The sequence below is a fragment of the Pezoporus wallicus genome, unplaced genomic scaffold (assembly GCF_028554395.1).
Source record: "Pezoporus wallicus isolate ANWC-B61680 ecotype Strahan unplaced genomic scaffold, APGP_CSIRO_Pwel_v1 contig_8787, whole genome shotgun sequence".
Taxonomy (NCBI): Eukaryota; Metazoa; Chordata; class Aves; order Psittaciformes; family Psittacidae; genus Pezoporus; species Pezoporus wallicus.
Genome location: NW_026638420.1, coordinates 165,577 through 180,166, shown reverse-complemented (window position 1 = coordinate 180,166; position 14,590 = coordinate 165,577). Strand labels below are relative to the sequence as shown.

At 62.7% G+C, this 14,590-nt stretch overlaps 1 protein-coding gene across 5 annotated transcripts in view; it reads left to right on the top strand.

The window, feature by feature from the left end:
- The first annotated feature begins 3,296 nt into the window (after nt 1–3,296).
- The window catches only part of SYT7 (synaptotagmin 7), a 39,026-nt gene continuing 27,732 nt past the window's right edge, over nt 3,297–14,590 (top strand). For all 5 annotated transcript variants that reach the window (XM_057410643.1, XM_057410642.1, XM_057410641.1 and 2 more), the window contains exon 1: nt 3,297–3,343. In XM_057410643.1, coding sequence (XP_057266626.1) covers nt 3,313–3,343 — 31 coding nt within the window. In that variant the 5' untranslated portion in view covers nt 3,297–3,312. The remainder of the gene's footprint in view (nt 3,344–14,590) is intronic.

Sequence of the window (14,590 nt, the reverse complement as noted above, 5' to 3'; positions counted from 1 at the left end):
TTGCCCAGAGCTTCGGGATGACAAGGATCCAGTTGCAAGGGATTTGGGATACCCAGAGGGTTGGGGTGGTAGATGCTGCAGTTACCCAGGGGTTCAGGGTACACAGCAGTTTGGGATGGCAAGGGCTGAGGTTGCCCATGGGGTTGGAACGGCAGGGACCCAGTTGTCCAGGGATTTGAGATACCCAGAGTGTTGGGATAAGCAGGAGTTGAGGTTGTCCAGGGGGTTGGGATGGCAGGTATTGTGTTACCCAGGGATTTGGGATACCCAGAGGGTTGGGATAAGCAGGAGCTGAGGTTGTCCAGGGGGTTGGGATGGCAGGTATTGTGTTACCCAGGGATTTGGGATACCCAGAGGGTTGGGATAAGCAGGAGCTGAGGTTGTCCAGGGGGTTGGGAGGGCAAGCTGCTTTGGGATGGCAAGGGGCTGAGTTGCCCAGAGGTTTTAGGGGTAGAGGTTTGTGGGTGCAGGGGTTTGCAGGGTCTGGTGTTGGGACAGGACTGGGGCCAGCTCCTGTCTCCACCACAGGGAGGCAGGGAGTGATGGGTGACAGCAGGGCGAGTGCGATTTGGGTCTCACCTCCCGCACACCCACCCCACCAACCCCGGCTGAGCTGGGGCCGACTCTCTCCCTCCCTCCACAAGGACCTGGCAAGGCCGGGATGAGCACCCCTGGGTGCCGACGCCAAGGCAGGAGCCTGTCTGGTGTCAGAGGCTCACGTGTGGCACCCGTTGAGGCACCGGAGCCGGCTCCGCCGTGAGTCAGCAGCGATTCACACCCACTTGGCCCCCGGTGGAAGCGAGCGGCTGTGTGGGAGCGGGAGGTTACGGTGCTGCTGCTGCCGGGATGCCTGAGCGTGCGGGGACCGGGAGCTTGGAGCTCGCTGAAGAGTGTGTGGGAAGCGAGCGGAGAGAAGCGGAGTGAAAGCAAGGGTTTGTGCCAAGGGTTTAATGAGAAGGTTCCCACCAAAAGGAGGGAGGGGAGGGGGGAAGGAACAGAGGAAATCAAAGTCAAGCTCTGGAGAAGAGAAGGGCAGAGGGATGCTGCCTCCTTCCCAGCCCATCCGCAGCCTCCTGGTGCCGGGAGCAGGCTGGTGGCTGGTCCCACTCGCTGGAAGAGCTTCTCCCCGGGTGCCTGTGCAGAAGTTTGCCTGGCACATGGCTCCCCAGCGAGCCACATCGGCTGCCAGCACCCGCTTTCCTGGCACTCAGCCCCAAGATGGGTTGTGGCTGGCCCAGCTCCGAGGGGCTGGGAGAAGTCCCCGGTCCCCCGTGGTGGGTGACGTGCCAGAACAGGCTATGAGGAGCCTGCAGAGTGAGTCAGGCGCACGAGACTGGGTCCCTTATCACCCACGCGGCCTCGCTGCAACAGGCAGCAGCCAGTGCTGGCACCCCACCGACAAGGGAGCCAATGGTGCCGGGTCACGCTCCCCTCCAGCTCAGCCCCATGCCTAAAACCAGTCCCTGATGGTTCAGGTTTGCCTCTTCAGGCCTTAAACATCATTATAAGGAGATATTCCCCGCTTAGCTCCCTGCTCAAAACCCAGCCTGGGGGCATGGAAAGTCGAGGTGTGGTCCCAAGAGCCACCATGGTGGTGGTTTTCTGGCTCTTCCCAGCACAGTATCGCTCCAGAGAGCTTCCACCTGATCCCCTCTATCCCGCAAGGCCACTCTGTGTTCTGCTCCTTGAGGTTTGCACAAGCGTCCCAGCCCCATTGCCCTGTGCTGGGGTGGGTCTCTGACCTCCTCACCCCAGCAGAAGGGGTAAAGCGGGTGCAGCCCCCAGTCCTCACCCACCAGCATCCTCCCCTGCCTCACTGCATCCCTCCAGGGGCACCTCCTGTATCAGATCTCGGGGTCTCTCTTGCACCAGGGAACCCCCAGGCCAGCAGGGCTGGAGGTGGAGGCGCACACCCCTGAGCAGCTCTCCCGTTTGTTTGCCTCTCTAACAGCAAACGTTGAGCAAGCAATAAACGCCCGGGCACAAATTGCCTTTGCGTGCTGGGAGGGGGAGAGAACGGGAGCCAGCTCACGGCTCGCACCCGCTCCAGGACTCCAGGCCGGGTTTTCCGCCGCCCGCAGTGCCCGCCGCGCCGGCAGTGCCCCAGCAGCGGCCGCCGCGCCCCGGCACCGGGAAGACCCGGCCTGGATCAGAGCGGAGCGGAGCAAAGGAGAGCCGGCGGGGGTGGCTCGGGACGCGGTGGCAGTGGGGGGGACGGGGACACGGGACGCTCTGCTTGGACCTCCCTGGTGTGGAGGTCCCGTGTGCCGCGCTCCGTGCTGCCATGTGCGTGTGCAAGACCGCGTGTGCCCGCGGCCGTGCGTGTGCGAGGTGTGGGAGTCTGTGTCCGTGTGTGCGTGAGTGGAGCCCATCTGTGCTCACGGGTGCGTGTGTGCGGGGCTGCGGGTGTGTCCCCGCGGGTGGCACCCCCTCCGTGGTCAGTGCAGGGCTCCGTGAGCGCGTGTCCTTAATCCGTGGCCAGTGGCCATGCATGGGGCCATAGCGGGGCCGTGTTCCCCCTTCTCCTTGAGCGGTAACGATGTCTCCTCCTTACATCCATCCATCCACCCATCCATCCATCCATCCATCCATCCATCCATCCATCCATCCATCCATCCATCCATCTATTTACCCCTCCATCTCTCCATCCATCCAACCCTCCATCCACCGCTCCATCCACCCCTCCATCTCTCCATCCATCCATCCCTCCATCCATCCCTCCATCCACCCCTCCATCTCTCCATCCATCCATCCCTCCATCCATCACTCACTCCCTCCCTCCATCCATTGATCCCTCCATCCCTCCATCCATCCCTCCATCCTTCCCTCCATCCATCCATCCCTCTCCACCCGTCCATCCCTCCACACCCCCTTCCATCCATCCCTCCATCCCTCTCCTTCTCTCCATCCCTCCCTCCCTCTCCCCATCCCTCCACCCCTCCCTCCCTCCATCCCCCCTCATTCCCCCATCCCTCCCTCCCTCCCTCCCTCCCCGGCGGCTGCAGTTTCCTCTCCCGCCAGCAGCGAGCAGCAAGTGGATGCTCGATCGGGGCGCACACGCACACACACACACACACACACCACACACACCCGCACACACCCCGCAGGCAGGCAGGCAGGCAGCGGGCGGGCAGCACGGGCTTCGCGGGGCTACCGGGCCGCCCCCCCCGCCGCATGCGGGTCCCCGCCGCCCCGCCGCCGCCTCCCGCGGCCCCCGCGCCCGCCCCGCTGCCGCCGCCCGCCGCCGCCGCCGCCGTCTGATGAGCCGCGGCCCCGCCGAACCGGGCAGCCGCCGCCCCGCCGCCCGCCGCCATGTACCTGCACCCGGAGGCTGCCCCCGCAGGTGAGCCCGTGGTGCGCAGCGCCGAGCACCGCGCAGCGGGAGAAGGGGATGGGGCCGCTCACGCACGCACCGGGGCTCGCCTCCCGCTGCCTCCCTGCCCCGGCTCCGCCGCTGGGACCGGTCCCCGCTGCCCGGCTTCCCCCCCCCCCCCATACCCCACCCCACCCCTCCTCGCCTCCCCGGTTGCGGCTCTGCCGGAGTGACCGGTCGGGAGTTACGGTAGTTTAGGGACAAAGTCACTGTGGGATGAATCACCGCCCTGCAGAGCCCATGGAGACCCGGTGGCACCGGACACCACCACCCCGCATCCCGGGGACACCCCCCACCGGGCCAGCTCCCCGCTTTACAGGGCAGCCCCCAGCCCTGGGGCAAGCGCCTGGTGAGCCCCCAGCACCCGGACAAGCATCCAGTGCTCACCCCGCTCCTCCTCCTTCACCCCCTGCATCGCTGTGCGGGTCCCCCAGCCTCATCCCGCTGCATCTCCTCCGCTTGCCGGGGTGGGCAACTGGGGAAGGGGCTTTGGCCGGTGCGGTTTTGCTGAGCTCATGCTCCGAAGGCATCGGTCGGCCCCGTACCGGGGAATCTGGGACGCTACCGGGAAGGTTTCGGGGCTGCCGGCGCCGGCGGCAGCCGGTGCGGAGGGGAAGGGATGCTGCTACCGGTGCGGTGCGGCTCACCGGGGCCTGGCAGCCCTCACCTGCGGTGTCCCGGGGCTCGAGGAGCAGAAGGACACGGTGTCCTGCGGTGGCGTGGGGACGTGCCGGCGCGGCAGCGGGCGAGCACGGATGCAGGGAGAGCGGCTGGAGCGAGCTGCAGGTGCTCGGCAGAGCCAGGCCTGCGGGAGATGCCACGTTTGGGCAGCGTTGGGGACAGCCACACGTTGTCACCCGTGGCCGGTGGCGCTGGCACTGCTGCCCCGGGACCCGGCGGCTCCACACGAGCTGCCTTCGAGGGGAAGTTTCCTCCTGCCCGCAGGCTGAGCATCCCTTCCCATCCCTTCCCATTGCAGCCCGGTCCTGGGATACCCCATCCCTAGGAGCCCGCAGGGATGCCCAGCAAGCCGGGCACGGCTTGGCCCAAGGTCACCGGGTGGGTTGGTGGCACAGTGGGGACAGCGGCTTGTTCCCAGCAGCAGCACTGTGGCAGAGCTGCCCTTCCCTCCCAGAGCTGAGGTTTGCACTGGTGTTATTCCCCCTCCAAACTTATCTGCCCCCTTGTCCCTGCCCCATGTCCCTTGGTGCTCTGTGAGCACCACCGGCTGCCTGTGCCACTGCTGCCCTTAAGGTTAAAAGGCAGAGCCTGAGCTGCTGGGGCTTTTGGGGGGTGCAGACCCCCTTGTCCCCCATTCCCAATCCCCCCCATTCCCGGCTGCCGGGTCTCCCATCACGTGGGAGTTTTCCCACGTCAGCGCCCGCGGCTGTGCCGTGGTGCCTGCAGCCGTGGGGTGCTGTGGGGGGGCCCGGCTGGTGCTGGGACACCATCTGCTCCCTTCCCTATTTCCCTCCTTGCTCCTGCTTTTCCTCCTGTGCTGCTGCTCGGCCACAATGCTTGTGGGTGTCGGGTCTGCCTCCCAGTGATGGAGCTGGGGGGGGGAATCCTGGGGGCTCACCCCCCACACACACTGGGCATGGTAAGAGCCACGGTGCAGCCTTGGGTGAAGCAACGCCTGTGCCCCCAGCACAGCTCCTTCAGCTGGAGGTGGCACCAGCCTCGTCCCCTGCTCTGTGTCACTGTGGTCCTCAGCCCTGGATGCTTTTTTGGGGGGGAGAAATTGCCATAGGGGGAAATTCGGGACACTTGAATGCCATCTGCACTGGGCTTTGTGATGGGGATTCAGGGGTGAGGTAGAGCTTGGAGGTGATGCTGGTGATGGCAGGTCCAGTTCTGGGGTGGGAGATGCCTGAGGGAGCCTTGGTTAGGGAGAGGTGTTGGGGTTTGGGATGGAGCCGAGGTGCTTCCCAAAGCAGCTCCCTCCAGCTGGGGGCTGTGCTGCCGACGGGGCCATCATCCCCTGATGGGCCGAGTGCAGAGCAGAGATTGGGTTTGAAGACAAAGGTGCCCTCTGTGCCACAGGGACAACGTCCCCCGCGCCAGCTCCGGGGACACCAGGCATCACTCTCCTCCTCCCTTCTTCAATGCAAGACACCCCCCCCTCCATCCATGTCCCTCTCCATGGAGGTGGTTGCACCCCAGCTGCTTCAGAGAGGTTCGGGGGGGGGGGGGGGGGGGGGGCTGGCTTCCCGCTGCCCCACATCCCCGTGTCCCAGGCTCCATTCCTGCCGGAGCAGAGCCGTGCTGCTGCCGGTGGTGAATCAATAACCAGGCTGCTGCCTGTTTTCCCCCCCGCGCTGTCTCGGGGTGAGCGATGGAGAGGGCTGTGCCATGGGAGCACGTCCCCAGGGCTGGGACAGGAGCCGAGAGCCGGGTTGGAAACGAGCTGGAATGCCCTGAAGAGCGAGACGGGGGGCCGGGATGTGCGGGGAGACGTTGGGAGCATGGGGAGGGGGGGAAGCGCGGCAGCAGCGGAGGCAGACAAAGAGCCGAGGGCTGGGAGCCAGGCACCTGCTGCAGCCACACGTCCCGAACGGTGCAGGCTCAGCGCTGCTGCCTCCAGTTCCCCCCCCCCACCACCTCCTTGGTACCCGCATCCTGCATGGGGTTGGGGTTCTCCTCCCTCCCAGCCTCTCCGCAGCACCTCGAGCCTAAGGGATGCTCCTGCCTGCATCCCCAGAGCATCCCCACGGCCTCACCGTGTCCCTTTGTCCCCCAGCGCTCATATTCCCCCCCCCCGTGACGGCTCCATCACATCCTGTACGGCAGTGGGGTGTCCATATAGAGCCCCCTTTTGGGTCTTCTTCCCCTTCTCCCTCCCAGGGGTCCTTGCCTTGTGTCTCCCCCTAATCCACTCATTAGGGGGGGTGACCCCCAAGCAGACGTGTGTCACGCGTGGGGCGGCCGATGCACAGTGCATGTCCCATAGCCCCGTGTATGACTTGGGGACTGCAGGGACAAGGTTGGGGGGTGTCCACAAGCAGGCAGGGGGTCTGCTTGATCCCCCCCCCCCCAATCCCCATCCCCATCACACCAAGGAGCAGGATTGGAGCTGGAGGCGGCTTCCCACCGCCACATCTCGCGGCTTTTCGGGCTGGCAGGGAAGGGCGGGGGAGCAGGGAATGAAGACAGATGCAGATAATATCACTGCCACCCCCCCCCCCCCCCCCCCAGCCCCTGGGGGCTCAGCTACAATATCTATTATAGATGCATTCAGCAGGGGAAGGGCTTCGGAGAGCAGCCGCCAGCCACCGTGCGTGTGCGAAGGCAAAGCAGCACCCAAAGCGTGGAGCAGGGGCCGGGCTCCCTGCGTTACAACTTGGGGGGCTCAGGGAGTGGGGTGTGGGGGGGGTGTGGGGTTGGAGGTGGGCGCAGGGAGCAGTGGGGCAGGCTGAGCTGGAGCAGCACATCCCGCTGTGGGTGTGAGCGGGGTGGTGCAGGGGTGCTGGGTGCCCGCCTTGGGGTGCGCGCTGAGCACCCTATCCCCTCCTGTCCTCTGCTGCTGCAGGAGGGAGAGGGGTCACCTTGGGGGGAGTTAATGAGGTTTGAAAGGGAAGCGGGCGGTGGTGGTGACGGGGATGGAGCCAGGGTGGTGCCAGAGGGACAGGAGCCTTCTCCCGAGGCGGGGGGGGACACGACACACAGCTCTCTGGGGGGGGGGGGGGCTCTGGGCCCCCTATAATGGGGTGCACTCAGTCCATGGGATGCTGGTGGCATTGGGGCGGTGATGGGTGGCTGTCCCCACACCTCCATGTGTGTCCATGCCCGCTGCCCCGGGGGCTCGGTGTGTGTCACTGGAGGATGCAGCCCCGGGAGCAGGGTCTGCAGGAGGGTTTCCAGCAGCCCCCATGTCCCCCAGGCACCTGCCCACACCTCTGTGTCCATCTGGAGCCTTCCTCTGCCCTTTATTCCCCTCCTCTGCCTCCTCTCTCCTCCCCTCCGAGCTGCGTTTCTCCATCTTCCCATGTGCTCTGCTCCCTCCCACCCTCCTCTTCCTCCCTCATCACCACCCCCCCCCCACCCTTATTTTGGGTGCTGCTGCCGGTCCTGAGCTCCCTATGGGGCTCTTCTCCCCCTCATGGTGACCTTCTTGGCCGCAGCATCAAGTGGGGAAGCAAACAGGGGCCAACGGGGCTGGGTATGGCCGTGCGGAGCCTGCTCATTCCCATCCCTCGGGAGCCTCTGGCTTTGTGCTTCCCTCTCTCCCGCTGTCACCCGAAGTGCCCGGCAATGATGGAGGACCCTGGGGCTAGAGGCTAAGTGGTGGTGGCGGCGCGGCGGCGCTCGGGCTGGCAGCGCTGCTGGCTACGAGAGCCCAGCCCCGCTCCTCCGAGCCTGCTGCCGCCGAGCGCGGCCGTTCCCTGCCTGCGGGAGGTGAGGCTCAGGGCTCAGGGCTTAGGGCAGAGATGACCCGGAGCAAGGCTGAGCAGGAGCCGAAGGGGTGCGGAGCATCGTGAAACAGGGAGGGTGATGGATGCAGATCCGATGGGGTTTGGACATGAGGGCAGGAAGTCCTTGGGGGAATGGGGGGGGGGGGGGGAGGAAGGAGGGATGCGGAGGGGACCACGGAGAGGAGAAAGCAGCCACACGTCTCTCCGGAAATCCTCAGCCAAAAATAGCTCGGCACCGGGGGAAGGAGCTGCCTTCGCTTGCCAAATCCTCCCTCCACCGCCAGCTCCTGCTTGTGGCTGCCGTGGGGTCTGCTCTGCCGTGGGGCCGTGTGCCGGGAGCTGCCGGAAGGCCGGGACAGCGCAGGGAGTGGGGATGCTGGCGGGCAGCATTGGGGCTTGGTGATGGATGTGGCCTCAGCATCCTCTCTCCGTGACCGGGCGGTGATGAGAGCACACACTGGATGCTGGGCGCTCTGGATTGGCTCTCCATAGGGAATCATAGGCTGAGCCCATCCTGATGGGCATGTCCCATTGGCAAGAGGGTGAACCACGTTGCATTGGTGCCTGGCGGCCTTGGGGAGGCTGATGCACAGCCCTGCATCGTATCCAAACCATAAGTGGGGGGCTTGCTCCGTGAAGGCAGCGTGAAATGAAACCTGACTGCATGAGGGACCTGATGGCTTTGGTGGCAAAACACCCATCCCATCCTCCACCATAGACCATGGAATGGTTTGGGATGGAGGGACCTTAAAGCTCATCCAGTTCCAATGTCCATCAGTCAGGGGCACCTTCCACTGGAGCAGCTTGCTCCAAGCCCCTGTGTCCAACCTGGCCTTGAACACTGCCAGGGACAGGGCAGCCACAGCTTCTCTGGGCACCCTGTGCCAGCGCCTCAGCACCCTCCCAGGGAAGAGCTTCTGCCTTACATCAAAACTGGTTTCTCACTGTGCCCCTCACCGTGGCGCCAGGGCCATGTCCATGCATGGCAACAGGTTGGATAGGAGCTAGGTGGTGTATGGGAGATGTCCTCCCTGGCAGCCCACATGGTGCCCATGGGCACGGTCACCCTGTCCCCACCATGATGCTTCTGCTGGGTCCTGGTGCCTTGGCATCACCACAGCCCCAGGCACGGGGAGAGGTGCTGGGGATGCCCACACAGGGTGGCACCATCTGGCCCATCCATGGTGTCCCCGGTAAAGGAGGCAGCACCACGGCGGGGGTCCAGAGGCAAAGCCCCCCAGGGCAGGCAGCATTGTGTGGAGGAGGCAGAGACAGACAGATTGACAGCTCCGGGGGACGGACAGATGGCTGGATGGAGAAGCAGATGTGTACGAGGGATGGATGGATGGATGGATGGATGGATGGATGGATGGATGGATGGATGGATGGATGGATGGATGGATGTGTTGGAGAGGAGGACGCACGGATAGACAGACAGAGGCGCAGAACAGACGCCTGCTCCCCCTTGGACATGCCTGGGGTGCTGAGCTGCATCACTGCGCTGGGCCTCTCCTCTGAGGCTTGTCCAACAGCGGGACACTGGCCAGGACCCTGGGACAGCCAGCATCCTTCATTGAGCACCTTATGGCCACACAGCCCCTGGCATCCCCACAACCACCTCATCCCTCCAGCCCTGTGGCCACCAACTCTGCCTCGTGGCACATCCAAAATGCCCATCATGGTGTTTCCATGGATGCTGGTGAGGGCTCAGCCCCCCTCGGAGCTTTTGCATCCTGGCAGCACCTCCATGCCCGGTCCTTGTCCCTCTGCCTGCACTGAGCACCTGGGTCTCTCCTGCTCCACCGTGGTCCTGCCCGGCTCCCACCCGCATTGCACCCGGGCTCCTGCACCGGAGCGAAAGCTGCAAATTCACAGCTTTTCAGCTGCAACCTAAAAATAAGAGGTTTGGGAAATATCGAGCAAATGAGTGGGAGGAGGAGAAGAGGAGGAATTAATGGCCTGGCGCCAGGCAAACAGCATCTGGGAAGCCCCGGAGTGGCAACGTGGTCGCCTCGCTCCCCGCCCCGCGGCCATCCACCGCAGCAGCACGTGGAGATGTGTTGATGCCACGCAGGGCAGGATCAGCCCCGTTCCCATGGCATCGTGGAATGGGTTGGAAGGGAGCTTCAAGCTCATCCAGCTCCAACCCCTGCCACGGGCAGGGACCCCTTCCACCGGAGCAGCTTGCTCCAAGCCCCTGTGTCCAACCTGGCCTTGAACACTGCCACGGATGGGGCAGCCACAGCTTCTCTGGGCACCCTGTGCCAGCGCCTCAGCACCCTCATAGTGAAGAATTCCTTCCTTACATTCAAGCCGGATGCCCCCTGTTTCAGTCTGAACCCATCACCCCTTGTCCTATCGCTCCAGTCCCTAATGAAGAGTCCCTCTCCAGCATCCTTGTAGCCCCCTTCAGACACTGGAAGCTGCTCTGAGCTCTCCACGCAGCTTCTCTTCTCCAGGCTGAACAACCCCAATGTTCCCAGCCTGGCTCCATACGGGAGCTGCTCCAGCCCCGCTCCATCCCTTCCTCAGCACCATCATCCCAACTTGTGCTCCACGTCACATCCCACCCCAGCTCCACGGCTCGCAGCATGACGATGTGGTGGGATTGCACCGCTCCCTTGGCACCTTCTCCCATTCCCTCTCCATGCACACACGTGTTTCCGCTGCCGGCTCGGGCTGGCACGCTCGGTGGTGGCGGCGGCAGGCGGGCTGGCACGCGGTGCCGTGTCTCTGCATGGAGCTCTGACGTGCTGGCTGTGGGGATGAGCTTTGATCTGCACTTCCAAAGAGTGGCTGGGGCTGGAGGGGGGTCCGTCCGCTTTGATTTCTGCCTCCGGGTACTGGGTATTGATGGGGTTTTGATGGAGATGGAAAGAGGAGGGGAGGATGCTCGGGGAGATGGGGATACCGAGCGGCAGCAGGGGGATGCCATGCTCAACACAGGTATTTTGGGCTCTGCACCCAACAATATGGCCCTGAGAGCATGGCCAGCGCCATCCTCACTATGGAGAGGTCAGTCTCAGAGATGGTGCTGGCAGATGCTGGCAGCTTGTGCCCACCACTCATCCAAAGCCCTTGGCCATTTGCCACTCCGTGGAAGAGATTTCCAGCCTCTTTATCCCATCCAAGTGCCTTTTGAGCTGGATGCCCCTCACAAGTGCTTTGTCCTCCCAGTGCTGCCACATGCCATGGTGGGAAGTGCTGCTCCAGGACCATGGCCTTTGGTGCAGGTCCATGGTGAGGAACTGGGAGCGATGGGGGAGCTGTTGATTGAGTCTGAGCGCAGGGATGGACACAGGGATACAGCATCCATGCCATGGGGAAGGGAATCAGGGGGAACTGAGCACCAAGGTCTCACTGTGCTGGACTTGAGGGATGCCCATCCCTGAGAGCTCAGTGTACACAGGGCTACCAAGATGCTCAAAACCCCTGTGATGCAAAGCCAGCGGGCTGCACAAAGCCACGAGATGCCCCAAACCCCACAAGGACATGCAAATCCCTCTCGGATTTCCGCACCTCTCCCTTGCGCTGAGGTCAGGTTTTGAAGTGTTTCCTCCTCAGCCACAAAGGCCACAGCTCGGCCGTGCTCCGGAGGCAGCTAATTCCACGCCTGCAGGAGCGGCGGCTTAGGGGGGATAAGCACCGGTGGCACGATGCCATCGATGCCACCACCAGCCTCATCTCCCAACGCACTCCTATGGGTGCTGCGGGGTGTCCTGCTCGTCCAAGGGCATGGGTCCTCCATGCTGAGGGGCACTTTGTCCATGCAGACCCTCTCCCTGTGTGCAGGGATGCTGTTTCCAGGTGCAGGAGCCCTGTCCCTGTGGCAGCACCACACAAACCCCACGCTGCAGAGCTGTGGATCTAACGAGGCAGGTAATCCCCTCATCAATAACCGGCTGTAAAAGTGGAATTATAGCCCGTCAAGTGGCATTGAATACTGATGACAGAGCTGCAGGGCTGTGCTGGCTCCTTCCCCAGCCTCCACTGCCAGCCTGGGGAGACCTTGATGTCCTCCAAGGGGGAGGATGTGGGGTCTCTGGCTCATGGAGCAGCTCCTCTTTTGGGATGGGGCAGGATCAGTGAAGGGGGGGTGTGATGGGGGTGGGATGCAGGGACCCCAGAACAAGGCTGTGGACCCTCCAGTGCACAGAGCTGAGGTCCCACAGCCACCCGCCCCATGGCATCCTTATGCCAAGCATCCCAGGCACAGAGCTAGCATGGGGACCCCATGCAGCGTACCAGGCCAGCCCCCAAGGCTGGGGCCAAACCAGGAGCTCTGCTCCACTCAGCTTCTCTAATGAACCAGTGTTAATTGCCTGGAAAATGAGTCCTTTCAATGGTGCTGAGGGCAGCAGAGCCTGGGGGTCAGCATCTGTCCCCCAGCGCTGGGGACAGGGCCAGCACAGGGACCTGTTTCCCTGCTGGGGAGGGGTAGGAGCCTCCATACATAGGGACCAGTGTGGATGAACCTGGAGGTCACTGGGGCCGTGGAGCCCACCGGGCAGGTCCCCATCATCAGGTTCACTGGGTGCTGCCAGGCTTGGGGCTGTGGTGACAACTCAGTTTAGGCCGGGGGCAGGTACCAGCATAGGAACCAGCACGAGCATCCCTCCCCAAGCCCCTTGGTCCTGGATTTCTCCCTCCCAAGCAGGGTAATCCCTCCTTTGCACCATGGCAGCACCTCTGTCCTTTCCTCTTTGATGTAAGGCAGATGTTGTTCCCTGTGAGGCTGCTGAGGCACTGGCACAGGGTGCCCAGAGAAGCTGTGGCTGCCCCATCCCTGGCAGTGTTCAAGGCCACAGGGGCTTGGAGCAAGCTGCTCCAGTGGAAGGTGCCCCTGACTGATGGACATTGGAACTGGATGAGCTTTAAGCTCCCCTCATCCCAAACCATTCCATGGTTCTATGATTCCACAATTTCCCTCATGCCTGATTAAATTGAGGATGAACTTGACCCTACATCTCTCACCTCTTGCACAGCAGCCAAGCAGGTCACCCTGCTCTCCACATACCACATTGTCCCCAAGCAGGCATCGGGGCTGTGGGGAGACACATTTGGTGTCAGAGGGGGGCTCACCCTAAATCTTAACCACACCAGGCTGCCCATTTAGCCCATGGGCTGCACTGCTTGGGTTCTCTCACCACCACGACCCAAGTATCCTGGGGGGGGGGGGGGGGGGCTGTACCCCAATGGCTGCTTTACCCCCTCCCCAAGCAGCTGATGTAGCTGGGCTTTATAAATGTTTGAAATTAAGGGCTGGTCCCAAATTCCCTCCTAGGCAACAGTTGCTAAGCGAGCTTTATACACAGGCTCCTCGTGACCCAGGAGGGATGGAGGGGCCCCGCGCTGGGTTTGGATGCAGGGAGCACGTGTACCAGTGATGGAGCGCTGGAGTGGTCCAGGACCCCCAAGCCCATTCACCGCCCTCTAACCCCTTCACCCCACTCAGCAGCACCCGTGTGGCTGCTGAAGGTGCTGTTATAAAGCTCCATCCCCTTTCTTGCCTCCATCCCCTTTGCTCCCTATGGAATAGAGGCAGGACCCCACCACGTGCCCAGGGGATGCCTGAGCCCCGATCGCGGCTGCTCTGACTCACGGCAGCCTCTGAGCCGTTGGCAAATCTCATTACAATAACAAGGGCTGCGGGTGAATTAATTATTAACAATCAGTGTTTAATATTTAGAGGGTAGCACCGCTTCCCACCGCTCGAGCAATGGGCTTCCCCATCCCGGGATGCTGAGCTGCACGGGGGGATGCCATACAGGGGGTCTTGCATGGGAAAAGGGCTATGGTGGGATGGGGGATGCGCTGGACCCCCCCCCCCCAAGGCACCTTAGGTCCATGTTCATCCTCTTAGGGTGCCAGGGCCACCCCCCTTGCTGGCAGCATGATGATGGGGGCACCCAGTAGTGGGGGTGGTTGGGTGCAGGACAGGGTGGATGGGAGATACCTGCATTAACCCGTACCCACCCACAGCACTCAAAGGGGGTGATGCTGGCGCAGCAGAAGGATCCATCCCCACTTTTGGGGTCCTCAAGGGTGGCCCCAAGGCCAGGCTGGGTCAGGCAGCAGCTCCTGCCCCTGCCAAGTGCCCGCAGTGCACAGTTTGGGGTGAATCTATGGGGTTTGGTTGATCCAAAGAGGGAACCCCCTTGGTGGGGTGGCTGCGGGGCTCTGATGGAAAGGGAATGGGTGCTGCAAGGAAAGTGGGGATGGCTTGTCTGGAGGGGATGGGAAAGGGAAAGAGGTGAGGAATGGGAAGGAAAAGGGGAAGAGGATGAAGGAGGTAAAAGGATGGGGATTTGGATGGGGAAGGGATGAGCGTTAGGAAGGCAAAGAGGAAAAGGAAAGGTAAAGGGATGGGCAAGGGGAAGCATTCATCATTAGGAAGGGGAAGGAGCAGAGAAAGGGAAAGGAGAGAGGGGAAAAGAGGAGGGGAAGGGTGGGGAAGAAGATTGAGAAGGTGAAGGGATGGAGATGGGGAAGGGATGGACATAAGGAAGGGAAAGAGGAATGGAAAGGGGAAAGGAAATAGGGAAGGGATGGGCAAATGGAAGAGTTGGTGATTAGGAAGGAGAAGGGGGTGGGAAAGGGGAAAGGGAAGAAGAGGTGGGGAAAAGGAAGGAAAATGGGAAGAGGATGGAGGTGAAAGGATGGGGAAGGGATGAGCATAGGAAGAAAAAGAGGAAAGGGGAAGAGAGAGGGCAAGGAGAAGAGACGGTGATTGTGAAGGGGAAGAGGAATCAACACAAGAGCCGCGGTGCTGCGGGAGGCACGTGTGATGCTGTGACCTTTACTG